This window comes from Lampris incognitus, chromosome 14 (assembly GCF_029633865.1).
Source record: "Lampris incognitus isolate fLamInc1 chromosome 14, fLamInc1.hap2, whole genome shotgun sequence".
Lineage (NCBI taxonomy): Eukaryota > Metazoa > Chordata > Actinopteri > Lampriformes > Lampridae > Lampris > Lampris incognitus.
In genome coordinates, this window is record NC_079224.1 from 30,589,307 (window position 1) to 30,612,165 (window position 22,859).

Sequence of the window (22,859 nt, forward strand, 5' to 3'; positions counted from 1 at the left end):
GACAGTTTCCAGCTGGAATGATCTCAGGGAAGAAACTAGGGCTGCACAATATTTTGTTTCAGCATCGTCATCACAATGTGCGCATGCGTACGTCATATCACAGGACATGCGATGGTAAGTAAGGCAAATCAACTCAAACACATCTTGCACACAACTTTTTGCTGCTTGATACAAAAGGAAACCCCACACAGTTCTCATTTTCCATGACTGATTGACAGAACTTTGTCATTTCTTGCTCCGTTTGGACAAATGACACATCACCGTGTTCATCTGCTTCTCGGCCTTGCGCAGATCGAAGTTATATGCGCAGGCTGAATCACAAAAATTACAATTCCGATTAGTGGTGGATGGGTTTCATAATTAATGAGGAAAATATTAATTACATTCTCTAAAATGTGAACAAATTTTAAGCTTAGTTTTTTTGTCAAGCACGAATTAGCACTCTCATTGCGCCAACTGCGGCGTCCATTTGTCTTGGTCAGCAATGACCAAGACCAAGACAAAATTAAAATAGAATTAAAACCAAAAAAGTAAAGGCAGAAAAGTCCCATGTGGGAGCAAATGAGTGAAATACTTAACCACAATGAGTCAAGTACTGGAATGTCATGCAACAGCTGCGAAGCGCTGTATGTATAGCCACAAAACTGGTACCTCAAACATGAAGTGATGTGTTACCATAGCATCACACTTACATAAATCCCACTGAGAATAATGGCAATGTGTGATTGGGTGCGGGTCTCTAATAAATCGGAGAAAACAATTCCTCATGGATGGGGAGATAATGCATACTTGCGGACTCGGATGACGTCAGAGCCGATCTGTGCATCACTATTCTCAGCCACTGCGCTGCGTCGTCTGGCTCATCTCCTCTTCCCGTATGAATGCCGAAAAAAGGCACCGCTCACTTTTCACAATTTCCCAACAACTCCCCCACAAAATCACCCCAATCACTCTAGAATGATTGATTCTTTCCAAATAGTTATTAAAGTCATCTGGTGAAAATTCCTGTATTTTTTCATATCGCAATATATATCGCAGAGAAAAAAATACTGCACTGTGATATTTTTCCAATATCGTGCAGCCCTAGAAGAAACTGACTTTTGCAACTGCATGGTACCACAATAGACCCTAGCGGGAATACTCAGTTAAAGCTAACACAGCCTTTTGTGTTCCATTGCGCAAATTTTGTGGAGGGTTGCTGGAGCCTGTTGTTGATAATTAATTATTATTATTAGTAGTATTAGTAGTATTATAATAACAATGCTAATAATTATAAAACACTTTTAATAAACAAAAACATTTAAGTACTGTGTAATGCAGCAGTGCACATGCAGTGGTGCTGTTACTATTTGCGCAAATTTCGCAGGGGGTTGCTGCAGCCTGTTGTTAGTAATTAATTATTATTATTAGTAGCATTAGTAGTAGTATTATAACAACAATAATAATTGTTAAACACTTTCAATAAACAAAAACATTTAAGTACTGTGTAATGCGGCAGCGCGCATGCAGTGGTGCTGTTGCTATTTTGCAATTACAGTGGTGAATTTGTGCCCGCCCATGAAAATCAAATGCCCGTCCTATTGATTTGATCTAGCGCCGCGTCCTGTTTATGAAACCCGCGATCGGTTTCATATGCATATGAAACCGGCATATGAAGCCAGCGACCGATGGCTGGTTTTGGTCGATGACTACTGCCAGCGAAAGAAGCCGGTTCACCCTCCTCTGCCTGTTGCCCCCCCGTCCTCACTTCAATTTTTAGCAGCTCTTCATCCATATACTCAGGCTCAAATAAATATGGGCGGCCATCAAATTCTAATGCCACATCCACATTATCGAAATCAGCTATTAAATATTCAATCATGACTTTGGAAATAAATTACTGTTAGCAGTTCCTCTATGTCCCAGGCTATGCTACCTCAAATGAATGGTCAGCTCCGATAAAATTCAGCGTGACTTCTTCTTTTATAACATACGAAACCACACCCCCACATGCAAACAGTCGCAGCAGTAAAAGGGATTTTACAACAGAGACTGGAACTACTACTACTACTACTACTACTACTACTGCTTTTGCTTGCTCCCGTTAGGGGTCACCACAGCAGAAGACATTTATAATAAAAGTCTGAGCCTGTCACTGGCAAAAACAAGTACTTTTTAGTGGATGGACTTTGATGGGCGTAATTGCCCTAAAGGATTAGATCACAGCCCGTTTTGTGGCTGCTGGCTTAAGCATTCTTGCTCAATAATGGACCAATTCCAATTCAGGAAACGGGCAGGCAATATCACATCACACCCTGGTCACAACCTGTTCCGACTGCTCCCCTCCTGTAGGCGCTACAGAGCACTGTACCCCAAAACAGATATAAAAAGTTTCTTTCCGTGGGCTGTCATTCAAATGAATGCTTAACATCGTCAAATAAATCCAACTATTTTGTGTATACTGTACTGTACATTGTACATATACTGGTACACTCTGTCATGTCCATCTACCTCAGGCATGTATGCAAGTAACTTGCTAACATGTATTTAAGCATTTTCAGAATATTCTCTGCACCCTTGCACTTTATCGCCTCTTACTTTGCCTGTATATAGTCAATCCTTGTGTATATATCTGACGATTCTTGTGTTGTTATTCGATGTTAAGTACAACGAGAGCCACGAAACCGGAGTCAAATTCCATGCATGTGCAAACCTACATGGCCAATAAAAAATGATTCTATTTCCAAAAGAAAATTGTCCCTATTGGTCATTGAGACTCCAAATGATGGGAAAATAGGACCCAGGTTTAAAAATACCGCAATCACCCTTTAAGTCCACGTGTCCACAGGATAGTAGCCACGTTCAAACAGATTTGCCATTTATAGACCAAATATCTCAGTGCCCCTTCCCTCCCCTAACAATTTAGACTTTTGCCTTGACCAGTGAGCAGGAGATAAACCACATTCGGGACAAATAGTTGTTCAGGTTTAAAAAAAAGCCCTCCTTTACCTGTCCCCAGGTACAGAAAATAACAAAACTAGAAAATATATTCTGACATTTGACATACTTTATGGGAGGTAAAAGTCTTTTTACAAATTCCCAGTGCCTCAGTTATCAGTGATCCATTATTTTGGGCTTTTCCTTTTCTTGTAACTAATATCAAATGTTTTTCTATCCTGATTAGCTTGAAAAATCACAAAAGAAAATGTATGCTAAATCAGAATAGAATACATCACATAGTAAAAGAAAATGAAACATTGCTGGCTTCAAGAACACCCTACTGGCCAGCTGCTGAACACTATAAAGAGTTCAAGCTTTTGGTTGAGACCTCTGCATTCAGTCCAGAGTGGAATGGTGGAATAAGCAGTACATCCACTACAAGTGTCCTGCCAACAGGGGGCCTAATTCCGGAAGAGCAAAAGTTTAAGGGGTCAAGGCCAGCAACATCATCCAAGGTCATTGGTGACAGGGTGAGGTCTACCAGAGATAGGCAGGAAAACAACATGAGGTCTAATTCCTCTCTTGAACAAATACAGTCTCCTGTGGACAAAGACCTGCCTCCTGCAATGTGATGTCATAGTCCAAGTGGGCGAGTTTCCGTCTGGGGAAATTAGTGACGAGCTCGAAGCGTTCGTTGGGATAACCCTTGGACTGGACATGTCTTACCAGGGCCTTGAATGTGAAGGGGTAAAAAAGTAAAGATGAAAATCAATTATTACTTATGCCATGATACAAGTTGAAATAAAAGGCTGAATGACCTGAAGAATGGCCTGATATGCAAGGTAGATATGTATAATCTCACCATAAGTTTGGCTTTGGATGACAGGGAAATTTGCTCTCTCTGTCCATCTGGGTAACGAAGCATCAGCCTGGCCTTAGGACCTGACGGGGAAAAAAAGACAAATCAGTCAGATTCGACAGGCAGCTGTAAATAGAGATGAAATGTATTGTCACATTCATCTTAACTCTTAAGACACATCTATGCATATTTTCATGAAAGGACAACAAATGCAGTCTGTCATACCATTGTCATCAAGGTATTCAGAGTCACTGGGTTCGGTTGTGCTGGGCTGGGAAGGCCCAGCGTTCTGGGCTGTTGTGCTACAATGGTTCTCTCCAGAGTCTGGGTCAGGCTGAGAACGACTTGGCCCTGCAGCGGGAGGCTCCAAGTGGTTCTTTTTGCTGTCCTCTTTCCTATGGCTGTGGTTATTTTCTTTGTAAGGGGACTTTCTGTGGCAGGAAGGGGGGCTATCAGCGCAGCGGGGCTGGGGGACTGCGGCAGTTGAAGGGGCAACAGTGTGTCTGCTGGAGGAGCTCCTCTCTTCCTGGGGCTCTGGTGTTTCGTTGTCTGAACCGTCGACGGAGATGGGCCCCTCACTGTCGGAGAAAGGCTCTGCGTCAGAGTCATCATCTGATCGGGGGGAGTCTGGGACTGCCGGGATGGAAGAGGACTCATAGTGGGTCTCCTGAAGGGAGGCTCGAATGGCGGCCTCCAGCTGGCTGTCCTCACTGGCATCAATCAGACTCTCCTGGGTTGGAAAAACACAAAGTGTAAAAATGTTTGGATGAATAAAAAAAAAAAAAAAATCCGAGCAAAATGAAAGAACAAACAAATAGAGAGAACAGCGGATCATATGACTAGGAAATGTGAGAGTGCAAACTCCTAAAATTTCATTCTAAAGAACAACAGACATTAAGGAAAACAAATATGGAGTGAGAGAAACAGAAAAATAGCTCATTATGAGGCAGAAAGTGACACAGCAGACCCAGACAACAGAGATCAGACTCACAGAGCGAGCTCGTTTGGCAGGGGGTGCATGGCAGGATGGCCCATCTAACTGCCCATGCTCTGCCAGGAAGCCAGTTGCCTGCTCTAGAAAGGATGCCACATCCAGCTGGTTCCATTCCACCATTTTTTGACCTATAAGTGGAGATATGGGGGAGCAGAGCTACAGAATGGATATCCCAGTAGGGTTCACGTGTATATAAATAGTTTTAAATTAAACTAAATGATTGTAAAAAAAACCATCCTCATTAAGTAGGTGATTTTTAAAAAATTGTAAAAGAGGAATCTAAATGCCCAAATCTTACATATAGACTACATACACTGTAAATGGGTATGGTTTCACTTCTCTCTTTAGATAAGATAAGATATACCGATTAAGGTCTGTCACTGGTCTGCTTAATGTCAATAGTCTCAAATGGCCCATGTCAAATTTTTATGTAATACACGTGTGAATAAGTTAATCGTTGTAAATCACATTTCGTTGGCTTTACGCATATGAAATCAGTAGCGATTGTACAGAAAACAGCTTGTGTTCTATTATAACAGGTGTCTGAAATTCAGATTTGACCAGAAATATAAAGCGCTTTGAGTGGCTGTTGCAGCTACAAAAGCACTATAAAATGCAACTTGACTGATTGATTGATGTACTTTTATTAATTCCCGTGGGATTTTTTTGGGATTTTGATATACTCTATTGATCCCTGTAGGGAAATTATGCTCTGCGTTTAACCCATCCTAGCTGTGTAGATAGGAGCAGTGGGCAACCACCACGCAGCACCCGAGGACCAACTCTAGTTCATCTTGCCATGCCTCGGTCAAGGGTACACACAGGAGTATTAACCCTAATACACGTCTTTTTTGATGGTAGGGGAAATCGCAGTATCCAGAGAAAACCCACCACAGACATGGGGAGAACATGAAAACGCCACACAGAGGATGACCTCAGATGACCCCCAAGGTTGGACAACCCTGGGGTTCGAACCCAGGACCTTCTTGCTGTAAGCCGACAGTGCTAACCACTGCGCCACCATGCCGCCCAATAATGTCTACATTAATTAATGTCTACATTATCATGGAATCTTTGATGTGTTAGTATATTTGTTACTTTTGACTTTTTGGATTTAGATTACTTTTTCTTTACTTAATATCTGTATTATGACCAAGTGTCGCACTTAGCGGCACATAATGTCAAGTTTTTTTTTGCATGTGGAAAATAACTTTGCAAAATAGCAGATTCTGATTCTATCAATTCACTGATTACAAAAACATGCAGTATGTTTTTAGAGATTAAAGGAAAATCCTATAGTTGGACTGTATTTAATCTACCATCCTACATCTCTTGCTTTGTCCCAGTCAACTGACAAAGGATAAAGTAGCTTCGTTAATTAATTATATCAAATAAAAGCTCTGCCTCTGATTTTTGCATACAAAGGGAGAATAAACTGGAATTAAAAAACCCCCAGCTCCAACAAATATTAGGAGAGGCATTGCACAATTCATACACACGTATCAAGATGGTCTGTGATAAAACATCTATAAATAATATATAAGTGTCACCTCTTAGTGTTCAATATCTTCAATCCCAAATTCAATATCTTTCTAATCACTTAACTTTATTTGATGACAATTCAGTTAAAAAAATACAACACAGTTTAAATGTTTTGACCTGAATTGAATGTGTGTATCTGTGACCCATCAGCCTCTATTAAAGACCCACCTGTGCGGGGATCTAGGATGGAGATGTAGGGGAACTTGTTCAGCTTGTAGAACTGGATGTATCGCTGTCCCTCCTCACTGTCATGATATACCTGTAATTAAAAACAAAACAAAAGAAAAACTGGTCAACTGATGAAGAATAAATGCGGGGAAGCATTTAACAAGTGTTGAGTCTCAAGACCTTCTTTAGAAGATGTGAAGATTGGGAAAAGGTGGGAGAAATGTCAATGTAGCATCAGTCTACCAACTGTGGAAGCGAAGTGATCAAAAACTCAACAACGTTCTGTGGTCCTATACAAATGTTTGTATATTTACTGCATCTTTTTTATTGTTTGTTTGCTGATACTTCATGACAGTACGGGGCGTACATGAAGAATAACATTTTACTACCTTAATACTCCCTACTTGATCATTTGTAAAGATGTAGATAATCTCTAACTATCTTGTCAACCTCAACTGGAAATGACTCAATATGTTAGCATTAAAATCTTACTAGAAACCACCAGCTCAAAAATCAACAAAACACAAGCGATTATGTGATATTTTAAACCACTGCAGATGATAATACACTGGCAGCTACAAAGAATTCAACTAGTTCAGAGAAGAAGGAATTGCACATGATGGATGCCGAAGCCAAAGTGATGTTTCCTTAGCTCTATATGCTCTTTTGCCCATATTAACTGGCTGATTTGTATTCACTGGCCAAGATATCAACTCCTTCAGCAGGTTGGCTCAGTCATGTGACTTAACAAAACGAGTGCAGACCTGCCAGAATATGAAGTGCTCTCTGATGATGGTCCTGACTGCGTCATTGCTCCACACATCCCTGTTTAGACACTGGCAGGCAAAGTCCTGTACATTCTGGATGTTGATCATCAGCCATTTGTTCTCTAGCTGTCCACAGTCTTTTGCCTATAAACATGGAGGAGAAAATATAGAATTAGTAGCAGCAATCGACAGCACAGTGGCGCAGTGGTTAGCGCTGTTGCCTCACAGCAAGAAGGTCCCGGGTTTGAACCCCAGGCCGTCCCAGGTCCTTCCTGTGTGGAGTTTGCGTGTTCTCCCCGGGACTGCGTGGGTTTCCTCTGGGTGCTCCAGTTCCCTCCCACCATCAAAAGACATGGATGTTGGGGTTAATACACCTGCCTGTGCCCCTGGCCAAGGCAATAGTGGAAAAAAAGAACTGGAGTTGGTCCCTGGGCGCTACACTGCAGCTGCCCGCTGCTCCTAGCATAGGATGGGTTAAATACAGAAAACAAAATTCATTGTATGACAAATAATAAAGTGACATCTTAAAAAAAAAAAAAAAAAAAACACCAACAAAGCGTGATCTTGTCACATCTTTGTCTGTACTTGTGTACCCATGCCCCCCGAATGTCATGTGCATACTCCATGTTTGTAGTTAAGTAGTTGTACCTGTGTACACATGTGTGAGTATACTGATATATTCATGTCAATTTGAATGGAGGTTAACTTATATTTTAATGTACAGGCTGTGGCAACACATTTCTTCAAGATGGACAATCAAGAATCTATCTTGTCAATTACTGCTGACTAAAAAAATTACTTTGAAAAATTGATGGGGTTAGACAGAGAATATATATAGTCATCTACATAGATGGCCAAATATTACTGGAAATTTAGAACCCCTTAAAAGTGAACAGAAAAAAGTAACAGATCCAGTAAGTAACTCCTCACCGTCTCAAAGCTGCCTTTGTGCATGAGCTCAATAGGGGGACGGAAAAGGTCTGCCAGGGTGCTCAATTTCTTATCCACCAGGCTACCGTTACGCAGCTCTTGCTCCTGGCGGACTAGAAAAAGATATCTTTAGTTATCAATCAATGTTATGGAATAGCTATCATTAGTGAAAGAGGGTGAGATTACACTGAATAGTGCAAATCTAATTTTTTCCAACCTAACTCTTAAATTGTCAGGAAACGGAGCATGGAAAGATTCAAGAAACTCACTTGTTTCTGTTTGGAAGTCCCGGAAGCCATCAAATATGGATCGGGCAGGTCTTCGCCGCTTTGGCACTTCAAGTACCATCACATTACAAGTCACATCCAAAAAGTAATCAAAAGAATGTCAGCAACTACAATGACTTAGTGTCAACTTCCAAGAATATGATACAGATGCAGCACAGTACCTCCAAACAAAGGCTCTGGTTCCACCAATATGTCCTGCTTCTGGGGAATGGGCGCTCTTACTTCACTGAAACAGAAGACACCACATTCAATTCAATATGCCCCCCCCCCTCAACTGACAACTAAAAAGCCAGTGTGGATCCAGTGCTGACAAAAAGAAAAGGGACTATTATTAAGTTACAAAAGGAAAGTGGTCTGAGTTACTATCCAAGACTGTCCCCTAGGTGCCACTGGACACAGTGGTCAATTGGAATTTTGTGAGGTGAGGGAGTTTGATTTGACTAATAGCACATAATGGTTGGGTATCTTTAGAAGAATGTGAACATCAATATATTAGCTAGTTTCAGTTTGGTGGTAAGATCACTCGTCTTCTTTCAATCTACCGTTCCGCTCATGGGCCATTTTTTAGGGTGCACCCACAAGTGCAGGTTGACACAACAAAAAGTTAGTTTTCACAAAGAGAACATTATTCTTAAAAACACAAAAATAACTTTTTTTGTGAATTTCTAGAGCATAATGTTAAATAGATTTAAATTAAGATAAATTAGGTAACAAGAATTAAAATACATTTTTCGTTTCATGGGACCTTTAACCCTTCACTATGGTGTCCATCTAGGTTTAACTGCAGTTCCCCTACAGTCCCCTGCTGTGCCCATTGCCAACATCAAAGCATGTACTTACTCTGCAGGTGGCCCTCGACTGCTTGAAGCCCCTGTTGAGCTGGAGCTGGTGCTGGGCTCCTCTGCGATGGCCCCTCCATCCAGGAACATAGTGACTGCCATTTCTAAGTTGTTGTTGCATGCTTCCAACATATGTTTTCCTACACTCTCTGTGGCCCCTGGAAGAGAGGCACAGCAGTTCATAATTCTGAATAACATTATCATGATAAATCCATGCAGGATTGATGGACATTGTAAAAAAAAAAAAAAAAAAAAAGCCAGGCAATACCGTTTAATTACAACCCCTAATCAGAAAAACTTGTTAAATTAAAATTAAAACTGAAAACAGTGATTTTTTTACCTCATTAATTTTATTTTTTTAAAATAAAATAAATACATATTTCAGTTTTGATTCTTACAACATATTTAAAAAAAAGTTGGGACATTAAAGCATGTACCACTTTGTAATGCCATTCCTTTATACAACACTTAAAAGATGTTTAGGGACGGAAGACACCAAGTAATGAAGCGTTTCAGGTGTAATTTTGTCCCATTCTTCCTGCAAACAGATCTCAAGATGTGCAACAGTATTGGGTCGTCATTGCCACATTTTGCTTTTCAAAATGTGCCACACATTCTCTATTGGGGACAGGCTGGGACTGCAAGCAGGCCAGTCCAGCACCCACACCCTCTTCCTCTGCAGCCAGGCCTTTGTAATGTGTGCAGAATGTGATTTTGCATTGTCTTGTTGAAATATGCATGGAATTCCCTGGAAAATATGTCATCTCTAAGCAGCATATGTTGCTCCAAAATCTCCATGTACTTTTCAGCATTAATGGTGCCATCACAGAAGTGTATTTACCTTTGCCAAGGGCACTGACTGACACAACCCCATACCACGATAAACCCTGGCTTTTGGACTTGTTGCTGGTAAGTCTGGATGGTCTTTTGCCTCTTTGTTCCAGAGCACATGGCATCCATTTCTTCAAAAAATAACCTGAAATACTGATTCGTCTGACCACAATACACATTTCCACAGTGTGATGGTCCATCCTAGATGTGTCTGAGCCCAGAGAAGTCAACGGCGATTCTGGACACGGTTAACATAAGGCTTATTTTTGGCACAGTAAAGTTTTGTCTAGCATTTGTGGATATAACTACGTATTGTCATGCTTGACAAAGGTTTGCCAAAGTAATCCTGAGCCCATGTGGTTGTATCGCTTATAGATGAATGGTGGTTCTTGATGCAGTGCTGTCTGAGGGATCGGAGAGCACACTTCAGCTTGGGCTTGTGCCCTTGCCTTTAAACCGAAATTCCTCCAGATTCCTTGAATGTTTTAATTATGTTATGCACCATTAAGGGTGAAATATCCAAATCCCTTCGTATCTTATAATTTACAATGAGACGTAACAAATAAAGAATCCTAAATCTTTCTTCGAGGAACATTGTTTTCTAAACATTTAAATAATTTTCTCACGCATTTGTTGGGAAACTGGCGATCCTCGACCCATCTTTGCTCCTGAAGAACTAGCCCCCTCCTGGATGCTGCTCAAAGTAAATTTATATATCACTGCCTTCTTTTTTTATTTGCATTTCCATACCATCTTTTTCCGAGCTGGGTTTGTGCAAATATGCAAACGAAGAATAACTTTGAGCTCGACTTAGTGGAAAACAATGCACCGCTCCTCTACGGTATATGTTGCTAGTAGCTCATTAAACGTGATGAGCTCATCGACCATACAGCGACATGGATTTGAAAGGTATTTGCATGTATGTACAAATGAAATGTGAGGTATAATTTTAAAACTGACTGAAAATTGAAAGCGTACGGTCAAGTCTGTATACGATGCCGACTTTAGTGTTAACTGCGCATGTCCGTTTCACTTTCCAAGTCCTCAACAGAATCTGCCAAAAAAAAAGACGCTTCCCGACTCATCTGTTTGACTAAAACACCGAGATATTAGGGAGCGTGCTGTGATGGTCACAGCACACACAAACTGTTAAGCAACTTTTATTGCACCAGTGACAGACAAAAACCGCTCAACACCAAGATAAGGTCACACCAAACTGAGGATGTTTCATTTTCATCCAGCCACCAGTAACCCTAAGGCGGAGCCTCAAGGCTGATCGTGGGGGAAAATGTTGAACACCCGACGTCCATTCTATATCAAACATGCTAAAGAAAACAGTAAACAGCAAATTCTGGCGAAAGTAACCTCGCTGAAATCAATAGTACAACGTAATGGGGGAAATTTAAAAGTCCCTGAGATAGCTGAAATGTCACCCTCATGGTTTCGTAAGCCCTTTTCGGGATCGTTTCACTTGAAAGTTCACCAGCTAGCAACACAGTTGTCGGCCGTGACTGGCTGCTGTTCTTTTCCCTAAGAGGAGCATTGACAGGGGGCACTGCAAGACTTCAATACCCATTTTTGTTTCGTACGCAGGAAATCTGGAGTGCTAGAGCAAATGGGTTGTTTCGGGGGATAGCCCATGACGAATTTATGAAGGCAAAATAAAATAAAATGTTTCGTTTACCTGTTATCGCTGTGAATTGTTGTATTAACCCGTTCACCCCCGGAGTTGATGCATCTCCGAGCGCCGCCATCTTACCGCCACAAACAACAACACAAATGTTGCGCTTGCGCTGTGTCGCTTTTTTGCCTGGCGCAAGGCCCGCGCGTCACGGAATTGTGGGTATTATGCGGCGTTATGGGTAATGTAGTTCACTATTGTTAGACGTTGAACAAGGGAAGGGTAGTTTTTTTTTTCGCTTTCGATTTATTGTTATTATTATCCATCCATTCCATCCATTATTCAAACCGCTTATCATGCTCTCCAGGGTCGCGGGGATGCTGGAGCATATCCCAGCAACCATTGGGCGACAGGCGGCTATTATTATTATTATTAGTACTAGTACTAGTAGTAGTAGAAGTAGAAGTAGTAGTAGTAGTAGTAGTAGTAATCAGTTAATAATAAAAATAATAACAATAATAATATAGTAGTAGTAATAGGGCTATTGTAGTATTAGCCTTGTAGTCATAGTCAAAAACTAAGTGAAAAACCCCAAGTCGCATAAGTTGCTAGCTCAGTCAAAACTGCCCATTCACTGAGGCACGATGAAGGGAGAATGCACTGATTCTCCCACATTATAACAGATAGCAATAAATATTAAAGCGTATTTCTGATTCCTTACATACACATAATATATATATAAATCTGATTGCCCCACACCAAAGTTACATGTTTTCAGGTGGTAGTACTTCCTCGTGATAAAAAATTGGGATGCACTTGCTGAACAGCATCGCATTCTAGTTCCCGTTTCAAGGGCTATGGAAGCAGTAAAGGTGTACTTAGTTTTTCAGACATGGCTCCTTCATGTTGTTGTTGTTGTTGTTGTTGTTTTTTTAAATTGAATCAATAATAGAAAATATCTGTTGAGTGGATTGAGGTTAGATACATCTACTGTTATGACTAGGTCATAATCCCTATTGCCCCAATATGTAACCCCATTGAAGGAGAATGTACATGCTATTCCACATCACTTCACACAGACACAGAAGAATTGAATCTTTTGATATTACTATTTTCCTATAAAAACTAGCTGCATTTTGGTTATTAAACTCCAAGGAAATGCAGATCAGAGAAATCAAGAATATTACTATGATCAATGTATTGCACAAAGCAAGTTATTTTTCTCTTTATGTCTAATCCACAATTGCATGTAACTGCAGGACAATGAAAGTCTTTCCTCTCCAGAGAAGGTCAATGATTTGATATTACCAGGTGTCTCTATGCACGCTCAATAATCCAGGTAAGGAAATCACAGAAAGTTGAATCAGTTCATGTGGACACATTTATTGAGAGAGAAACGTTTCATCACTTATCTAAGTGACCGCTTCAGTCTCAACTGACTGCAGGTAGTGGCTGTTGCAGCTAGAAAAGCGCTATATAAAATGCAACTTGATTGATTGATTCATCCCCACCCTTTTAAACAATACAGTGGCATAAGGGGAGTCATAAGGGGTGTAGCATTATTAGCATAAAAAACCTCAGTCCTGAACCAGGGAGTGACTCAAAAGCAAAGCCATATTTTAATTGAATTATGTACAAAAGACAAGGATGGCTGTCAGTATTTGTGTGTGATCAACTCAGTTTTTGATTAACAAATAAATCTTTCGTTAGAACGTGGTCAACTCATTCACACCAAAAATATTCCCATGTAGGGAACTTTAGCCTAACAATATTACAGAAAGCAGAGGTTACTGTAATGCCATAACTTTCATACATATTACTTTAATCATTTTTAACAGGTTGCCTTTTCTGTACAGGAACACTTTTTCCCAAAGCTAGAAACCAGAAAACCAAAGCTTTGACTTGGGAAATTAAACGAGACAAAACCAAACTGCAATAACTGCTTCACTGACTTCAAATCCAAAACTAACTTTACAGACACATTAGAATGCCATTTCACATCTAAACAAGCTTTATTTCATCGTAGTGCTCCCTGTTGCCAACACTGTTGCCAACTCTGTATACTTAGATACTGTCGTGGTGTCAACAAAGTCAGTCTCTAATACCGTCAAAGATGCAGCTCTAAGGGTCACACTGGGACAGACTTGTGGGACTGAGCTGTCCCATATCAGAGCAATTACAAACAACTTTGAGAAGCTTAAGCATAAAAGAATATGTATGTACTGCTCTTCTTTTGATCACTTCGGTCAGATGCTATTTCTGTCTCCTTGAGAATTTAATGACTTTACAGTTCAAATGTTACATCATCACACTAACCGGTGATGAGTGCACAGCCTGCTGGACAGCCTGATATGCACATCAGAGCAAGATTAATTAGATGCAGATTCAGCAATTAATTTAAATTGGCCAATTTTTGTAGCATATAATTTCCTTCGTAGACCAGTGTGTTTAAGTGCAGCTTTATTGAACTGCTTCAAAAAATGTACTGTGGGGTTTCGGTATGGCGTATGAAGTAGCATTCATAATATTTCCATGACAGTACCATTTGCTACCCAACTCAGTACAATATTTCGAGGCAGAAGGTACCAAGGTGCATGTTGAGCTAAATTGTCAAACATATAACATACCAAGGGTTAATTTTTGTAAGCTGTTATAGAATGGATTTTCCCTTTCAGCCATCTTGATGTTACAGAATTTTGGATGCACATTCTTAGCTTTATTCACAGGCCTAGTACCTGGAATACATCTTATGAGACCAGTTTCATCCTGTCAGAACAAGTGATTAATACTTGTAAAATTCCTTAAGACCGTTAAAAGTAGGATTGACACCAACACCTTGTGATTTTGCAATGCAACTTCAATAATACCGTGATAAAATAAGACTGCCTCTCTGTTATAAGATGGGCATTGTCATGATGACGGCAGAATAAGCCCCCGTCTCATACTGTATTATGCATGCAAAAAAATTGGGAATAGGGAGGATAAATGAGGATATTGTTGAATTAACTTTTTGAAATGTTGTTTTCACAGTTCATATCCAGCCAAATAAATTACTAAGCGTTCAGACTATAGCATAGATCAACTTGTGCATGAATACATGTGATTGCATGTGGATGAACCATGGGTGAATTTAACGTCAGTGTACATGTATATTTGTACATGAGCAAGTAAGACTCTGTGCGCATAGACCAGTGTCTGTGAGGCCAACATGTTTCAAAATGAGGTCCATTTTGTGGGTGGGGCAGGCAGGGTGGTGAGGGAGAACAGTGTGGAAAAACAGCAGGCAAAGTGTGAGACTGTGACTCAGAAGCGTATGAAAGTAGCATCAATCTGGCGCACGGTGGGCAATGCAAGCATGATCTTTCGCCGATACTGAGGGTCCTTCTGTAGTGGGTTCCTCTCCAGATAGACTGTCTCCAGATTTTTTGCATTCTTCAGCTCGTCTAGATCTGACCAGTTATCTATTTGATTATCGTTCATCTGAAGATAGAGGGAGACATTGTGTGGAAATTAAAAGAATTTTAACTTTTTTTGGCTGATACAGCTCAGATAGAAATTTGAGGCAAATCAAAGGGTTGCAGATTAAAGATGAAAAAACAAACAAACAAAAAGAGATTAATATTCACTTTTCAATTCATCCTTTTTGCATACCCAGAATTCCTGTAGCTCTGTCAGATGGCTGATGTTTTCAATTTTCTTTACTCGATTGGCTGCAATGTCCAGAGTCGTGAGCCTTTTCTGTAAGGAAAAACAATGGTGTTGGTATGTCATTCTGGTATATTGCTGTAAACTTTATTACATGTTTTGCACTGCTAGCAAAGTGCTGGGTGAACAGCATGACAACCAGGCCTTTCAGAAAGACCTGTTGCATTTCTATGACTCACATTGTTTTCCAAGCCCTCAATGACCTCAATGCCATTGTGGCTCAGATACAGCTCTCTCAGGTTGACCAGGCTCTGTAGACCCTCAATTTTAGTGATGCGGTTACTCTGGATATACACACACACACACACACACACACACACACACACACACACACACACACACACACACACACACACACACAGTAAATGCTACATTTTGAATTTCAAAAAGTGTATCACAAACATCCATTTGTATTACTGCCACCTATTCAAGGGTGAAAGATGATTTATGTGAGTATACCTGGATGCTTAAAACAGTCAGATTGTGCAAACCCTCTAGATGCTGAAGCTGAGTTATCTTATTAGTGCCAAGGAACAAACTTTGCAAGGATGTGAGTGAATCCAAGTTCTCTATTACCTTTAGGAACAACACAATGGAGAAAGAGAGAAAAAAAAACATTAGTCCAAATAGTCATATTACAAATTTCCTCTATTTTATACTTGTTTTACTCCCCCAACAATACTGCATTTCACACAATTTCATACAATCAGTTTCTCATTAAAATATGTCAATCTTTGAGAGGCTTTTTTGGCCTAACCCGAATGCGGTTGGAGCCCAGCTCCAGCATCTCCAGAACTGTGAGGTGATCCAGGTTGGCAATGGAATTGATCTTGTTGTGAAGTAGAAAGAGTTTCGTCAGTCGAGTCAATCGCTCCAGACCTTCCACCTTTCTAAGGATGTTGAAGGATGCATCCAGTTGTCTGTAAATAAAAACAACAATCATTCTGTGGATGTTAAAACATGCAGAGTTCTCTAAGACATCAAATGTCAGCCATAAAATATAATACAATCCATTTTTGCCATTCAATATTGTTTCTGAGAACTGAGTGAAACACTGTGAACAGTAAGGATGGAACGATGTTTTTTCTGTGTTGCTTATTTTTGGTCTGCAAGCCTACTGTTTCAGACTTGACTCACTCCAACTCTGTGAGGTTCTGCAGGTTCTCCAGTTTGCGGATCTGATTGTCATAGAGATCCAATTCCCGCAGCGAGCTCAGACTATCAAGGTTCTCTATTTTTTTGATGAGATTCTGACGCAAGGAGAGTGTCTTCATAAACACACACAGAGAAAAAAAGAAGAATCAAATGAAACTATTAATTATTGGTAATTTTATAATACAATAAGTTCCTTTGTTCCTTTAGCACAAACAAATAGCCAAGAAAGAAAAAAGTATAAGCTTGAAACCTAATTCTTTATTTCTAATTCAAAAGTGTAATTTGGAGTTGTCATGCTCAATAATCCAGGCAAGAAAATTAAAGAAAGAAAGTTGAATCAGTTCATCTGGACATGTTTATTGAGAGAAATGTTTCATCACTCATCTAAGTGACCACATCAGTCTGAACTGACTGCAGGTCAGGTCCTTATAAACAATACAGTGGCATAACAACCAAAAACGATCGGTTTCATATGCAAATTGCTGTCAGCATGATGTACGACAGACCTTATCTTACAATGCTGTGATTGCAACCATTCCCCAATCCCCTGTGAATAGTACACATTGTCATCGAGACTCTAGATAATTCTCATGGCACCGATCATTTTTAGTCATTATGCCACAGAGTGATGAAAGGCATCTGTCAATAAATGTTATATCCAGGTGAACTGACTCAACTTTCTTTGATTTTCTTACCTGGATTATTGAGCATGCATCAACACGTTTCTCTCAATAAACGTTGTGTCCAGATGATCTGATTCAACTTCCTTTCTTTGTAATTTTGAGTTCTATTCATTGTCAAGTCAGAGACAAGGTTGCCAGAGAAAGAGACATTAATTAATCATAGAACATAACAGAACAGACCAGTAACTTACTTTAGCTTTCTGAAGCACCTCCAATCCTTCAATCTTACCAATACGGCAGTGAACAAGGTCAACATCCTGGAGGCATAAGAAGCAGTTGATGGCAACGTCAGTGTAATAAAATATGGTTCAGGCTTTGTGACTGTTGATGGACGCAAACAGTAACAATCTTAAGACTAACTTCTCACCTCTTCCTCTGGGTCCAGGGTTATGGTGTCCATATCAACTGGGGACTCCTCTTTACCTAAAATGTGCAACAGATTTAATCACAATAATTATATGGATGTTGAAAACACAAAAGTCCATATTCAACTAGATAAAGGGTTCCAATCTGAATTTCTCTTCCACCTTCTGCACTCTTAAAAGTTAACCCTCTCACTCCCGTATTAAAAAACTGACATGCAACATGAACGTTCATAGACATGATGCTATGAAAAAGAGTCTGATTGTTTAAGTTGCAATTGATAATTAGACAGATTCACACTGTATATTATAAAGAAATATTATTTTGATTTACTTGTGGCTGCGGGTTGATTTGGATCCGTCTCACCATTGATACTCTTCCTCCGGATCTCATCATCACCAGATTCCTCAGACTCACCCCGCCGGTCCACTACAGAAAGGGACAGGGAGGGATGCTTCACATCATCATGTAGCCTGAGGTGTAGCTGTTAACTTACACATTTGTCATGTTTAGGTATATCCAACTGGAAATTGAGAAATTATCATCAGCTAATGTTATAACCAATGGGATGGAAAAACTTGGCCTTTCCCATGTAACCAATGACAGTGAGAAAACCCCATACCCAACAGTCCCTGGCTGAACCTTGGGTATCAATCGGTTAAAGAAACAATAATTAACCAGTTGTGTGTCTGTATTCTGTGCGACTGCGAGCTCATACTTAAGAAACATGTTTAAAAAACGCGAACAGGCTATAAAGCATACTGTTTATGGCACTGAATGGGCAACTCCTCGTTTCTTGTCGTGGTTAGCTTGCTAGCCAGTTAACGTTAGCTACATTGGCGTTAAATGGTAGTTAAGCTAATCACCGCTAACCACTACGTTAGCTAACGTACAGCTGGTAACAGCTACCAGCTACTGTGAAACTGTTAAAAACTAGAAAACGCCTGAGACAAATTGTCAAACAACTCGAGTTAAACAGCAATTCCGTTTGCGATATTCAAGGCAGAAAGGCTAACTGGCATTGGCGATCAATCAGCACGACAATGGGCCAATACCGTGTAACTCACGTCTTACTGCTAGGCTATATGTGTACATTAGGTAACGAGCCTTGTTGTTAGCATACCAGCTAGCAAAACCCAGAATCAAGGTCTAGGCAGCAACTGGGAAAAATCATTTCGTACGGATCAACTGATGAACTCCGACACAGTGATGTTTGTCTACATTGAAGTACCTTGAACCATCTCCGCAATTATAACACAATGGCACATTTCATAAATACTCACCTTCCATCTCTTGAGGATCTCCAACAGACGGGGAAGCCATATTTCCTGTAAACATTTGGACGGACGTTCAACCAATCCGGTGGCGGCACAGCTGGCTCGTACTGCATATGGCCACAAGATAGCGCTAATAACACACGTAATGGCGATTTGGGCGTTGCATTGTCCTGTACATAACTGTTGTACTCATTTTCCCTGAACATATTTGCTTAAGACAATGTAAGAAATTACTTTTAGGGTCTAATGATGATTTGCCTCGACGTGCCAGTACAGTATGCCAATCCCAATCTTACACTGGGTGCGCATGCTCCCTGCAGCTTGCCAGCCAGGAACCTAAAGAAAGGCAGCTAAATTGTAGTTTCATGACTTGATACATTTCATGCTACCTAAAATATCTAATTAGAGAACTGGATGAAAAAACAACTTTCCATGAAAAGTCAGCTGATGTTTTCATCACAGTCTTTACTCGTTATAATAATAATAATAATAAAAAATTAAACTTATATAGCGCTTTTCTAACACTCAAAGTCGCTTTACAATAAACAGGGCGAAACAAGACAACAGATAAACATAACACAGACATACAGGGGTGGATGAGAAGGGGGCTACGAGAGGGAGAAGCGGCAGCCACACACGACGCCAGCAGTACTCTCCGACATAGACAGATACAAAAACGGAAGAAAAACAAACATCATAAATCACATAAATCACAGATGAAAGCAAGTTTGAAGAGGTGAGTCCTGATTAATGACTTGAATGTGGGCAGATCGCAACAGTGCCTGATGTGCTTGGGGAGGGTGTTCCAAGAGGAGGGGGCAGCAGGTCGAGTGCTCGATCGTTAGTCTGCTTCAGATTAGGGATGGGTGAGAGGATGGGTGGAGGGGGGGGGGCACGAGAAGGCAATGGAGAAGAGGTGTGTCTTGAGACGGGATTGGAAGAGTTGGAGGGATTCTGAGTCTCTAATGATTTGGGGGAGTGAGTTCCAGAGCCTGGGAGCTGCCCTGGCGAAGGCTCGGTCACTAAAGCCACGGAGGTTGGACCTAGGGGTAGACAGAAGAGAGGCTGAGGTGGATCTGAGGGACCGAGAGGGTTTGGTAGGGGGAGAGGAGGTCGGTGAGGTATGGGGGAGCCAGTTTGTGAAGGGTGATGGGTAGCCAGTGGAGGTCTTTTAGGACTGGGGTGATGTGGTGCCAGGATTTGGCGAAAGTTAAAAGTCGGGCGGATGCGTTCTGGACCGATTGGAGTCTCTTGATAGAGCTAGCACTGATGCCTTAGAGGAGTGAGTTGCAGTAATCAAGGCGGGAGGAGATGAGGGCATGGATCAGTGTCTCAGCAGCAGGGTGTGTGAGAGGGTCTTATTTTCGCAATGTTGCGAAGGTGGTAGAGGAGGATTTGACCATTTGGTGGATATGGGGCTCAAGGGAGACGGTGGTGTAGTGCCATCGATGCTGAGTGCGAGGTTGTTGATTTGGCTGAGAGTGGACTTGGAGCCAATGAAGAGGAGTTCAGTTTTGTCATTGTTGAGTTTGAGGAGGTTTTGCTGCATCCAGACTTTAATTGCTGACAGACAGGTGTCGATGTGAGGGGATTTGGTGCTGAGGTATATCTGGGTGTCATCAGCATTAACAGTGGAAGTCCAGGTTAAAATGGCGGAGAATCTGACCAAGAGGGAGGAGATGATGAAAAGGAGTGGGCCAAGTACAGAACCTTGAGGAACACCTTGTGTGACTGTGGATGGAACAGAGGAGTGGTTGTGAAGTGAGATGAAATGTGACCTGTTGGAAAGGTAGGACTGGAACCAGCCGAGTATGGTGCCTTCAACACAGAAATCTTTCAATCTGGTGAGTAGGATGTTGTGGCTCACTGTAACATTGTGTATTTGGACCCAGTTGCAGAGAAGCGGCAGAGGCAGTTGGTAAATACTAAGTCGCTTTACTGGCCTTCAGCACAGCACACAACAAAAGACTACTGCCACACAGGGCAGGCAAAAATGCACACTAGAATAAACATACAAAACTAAACTGCGCAAAAACACCCTCTCACAGAGGATGCAGATGAGGGTTCAGGATCCAAGTGCTTCTGCAGACCTACGTGAAGCCTCTCCAAGACTCGACCGGGAACGTCTCAAAAACACCCAGTCAAATAGTCCCCAACACAGGTGCACAACATCACAGGCCAATCAATGAGACTGGGCGCAGGTGAACCAAAGCACCAATCAGGAGATGGGAAAGCCCAGATCACAGACCACGACAGGTGCACCTAATCACAGGCCAACGAGTACACAGGTGCCACTCATACTGGCTGATTGCAGGCTGATAGGAAAATGTCAACTGTTGGCTGCTGATCCTCTGGCCAGTGATCGTGTCTGTAACCCCCTCCCAGCGATGGCAACTGATGTACGCACAGCCCGGCCCAGGCAACAGCGCTGGAAATCACAGATGAGGGTCTGGTCCAAGATGGCCCACGCCGGAACCCAGCACCGTTCCTCCGGCCGATAACCCTCCGAGTCCACCAAATACTGGATGCTGCGACGCACCCGGCAGGAGTCTAGAATCCTCCTAACTGTGTGGGCAGGCAGCCCACCGATCGGGCGAGGAGGAGGCGGGGGTGGGACTGGAGGAGACAGTGGGCTGGCAGAGAGCTGACAGAGAAGAGGAGACAGAGAGCTGGCTTAAGGAGAGACACATGGAACAACGGATGGACCCACATGGAAGCAGGCAATTGCAACCGGTAGGAGACTGGACCGACCTGTGCCACCATGGCGAATGGACCCACGAAACGTGGAGCCAGCTTCTGATTCTCCACCTGCAGTGGGAGGTCCCTGGATGACAACCACACCTTATCCCCTGGCTTAAAGGAAACCGCTGGCCGCGGCCATCGGTTGGCCTGCAGAGAATACCCTGACCTGGCATGTAACAGCGCAGCCTGGGCCCTCTTCCAGGTCTGCGCACACTGCCTCACAAAGTTGGCTGCCGCTGGAACCCCTACGTCAGCCTGCTGAACCGGGAACAATGGCGACTGGTACCCCTTCTGGCACTCGAACGGCAAGATGCCGGTTGAGGAGGACTGCAAGGTGTTGTGCGCATACTCCACCCACAGCAGTTGCGAGCTCCAGGAGGACGGATTGGAAGCAGTCAGACAGTGCAGCATGGTCTCCAGATCCTGGTTGACCCTCTCCGTCTGCCCATTGAACCGAGGGTGGAAGCCTGAAGAGAGTCTGGCAGTGGCCCCGAGGAGGGAGCAGAAGGCCTTCCAAAAACGGGAGACAAACTAAGGGCCATGATCCGACACCACATCACGAGGAATGCCATGCACGCGGAACACATGCGCCATCATCAAAGCTGCGGTTTCTCGAGCAGACGGGAACTTGGCCAGAGCAACGAACCGCGCCACCTTGAAAAACTGATCCACGGCCGGCGATGAAGCCCACCGACAGGTGGGACCAGGGCCGACGTCGGATAGGCTACGGGCAGAGCCAGCTGGGCAGACGCTGGCGTGGGGACTTCTGCTGGACACAGGTGATGCAGGCTGCAACAAAGGAGGAAACATCCCTCCACATGGTTGGCCAACAAAACCTGCGGCCGACGAACTCCCGAGTCCTCCTCTCCCCTGGATGGCCCACCAGACGAGATGAATGCCCCCATTCCAAGACCTGTGGCTGGACTGCAGGGAGCGCATACAGACGGTCTTGAGGGCCACCCCCAGCCCCTGGATCAGTGCACTGTGCAGTCACCACCTCGGTCTCAATCCCCCACAGGACCAGTGTGATGATGCAGGATGGGGCCAGGATGGGCTCGGGCTCAGCACTCCTCCCTGTAGCATCAAACTGATGAGACAATCCATCGGCTGTGGTATTTTTACTGCCCAAAGTCAAACCTATTAAAGAAAGGAGCCCACCTGGCTTGCCGGGAGTTCA

General features: G+C 42.4%; 2 protein-coding genes across 3 annotated transcripts; both read right to left on the reverse strand.

Moving 5' to 3' along the window:
• Positions 1-1,323: 1,323 nt before the first annotated feature.
• ubxn7 (UBX domain protein 7) lies at positions 1,324-11,917 on the reverse strand. The gene is made up of 11 exons (XM_056292906.1): positions 11,821-11,917; positions 9,307-9,463; positions 8,628-8,692; positions 8,449-8,514; positions 8,180-8,292; positions 7,247-7,393; positions 6,483-6,573; positions 4,770-4,900; positions 4,004-4,508; positions 3,782-3,861; positions 1,324-3,651 (listed from the first exon to the last, which is right to left on the reverse strand). The coding sequence occupies exons 1-11, from the start codon at positions 11,888-11,890 to the stop codon at positions 3,490-3,492; spliced, it is 1,587 nt and encodes a 528-aa protein (XP_056148881.1). The 5' UTR covers positions 11,891-11,917; the 3' UTR covers positions 1,324-3,489.
• A 1,436-nt stretch (positions 11,918-13,353) lies between these two features.
• On the reverse strand, positions 13,354-19,025 carry ppp1r7 (protein phosphatase 1, regulatory (inhibitor) subunit 7). 2 transcript variants are annotated; one of them, XM_056292982.1, is made up of 10 exons: positions 18,947-19,025; positions 17,997-18,092; positions 17,668-17,723; positions 17,492-17,557; positions 16,600-16,730; positions 16,220-16,382; positions 15,922-16,038; positions 15,642-15,746; positions 15,409-15,495; positions 13,354-15,237 (listed from the first exon to the last, which is right to left on the reverse strand). In XM_056292982.1, exons 1-10 carry the CDS (start codon positions 18,999-19,001, stop codon positions 15,061-15,063), a joined length of 1,053 nt encoding a protein of 350 aa, XP_056148957.1. In that variant the 5' UTR covers positions 19,002-19,025; the 3' UTR covers positions 13,354-15,060. The 2 variants fall into 2 exon arrangements, with proteins under 2 accessions (XP_056148957.1, XP_056148958.1); XM_056292983.1 differs by having other exon boundaries at positions 15,095-15,237; positions 15,384-15,495.
• Between the last annotated feature and the right edge of the window lie 3,834 nt (positions 19,026-22,859).

Coding starts and splice junctions, on each gene's coding strand:
- ubxn7 (XM_056292906.1), bottom strand. CDS start 11,890: ATGGCGGCGCTCGGAGATGCATCAACTCCGGGGGTGAACGGGTTAATA. Junction 6,574..7,246: donor AGCACTTCATATTCTGGCAG/GTCTGCACTCGT, acceptor TTTTAATTACAG/GTATATCATGACAGTGAGGA. Junction 3,652..3,781: donor CATCCAAAGCCAAACTTATG/GTGAGATTATAC, acceptor TTCACATTCAAG/GCCCTGGTAAGACATGTCCA.
- ppp1r7 (XM_056292982.1), bottom strand. CDS start 19,001: ATGTTTACAGGAAATATGGCTTCCCCGTCTGTTGGAGATCCTCAAGAG. Junction 16,731..17,491: donor AGGTGCTTCAGAAAGCTAAA/GTAAGTTACTGG, acceptor GTGTTTATGAAG/ACACTCTCCTTGCGTCAGAA. Junction 15,747..15,921: donor TGACTGTTTTAAGCATCCAG/GTATACTCACAT, acceptor GTGTATATCCAG/AGTAACCGCATCACTAAAAT.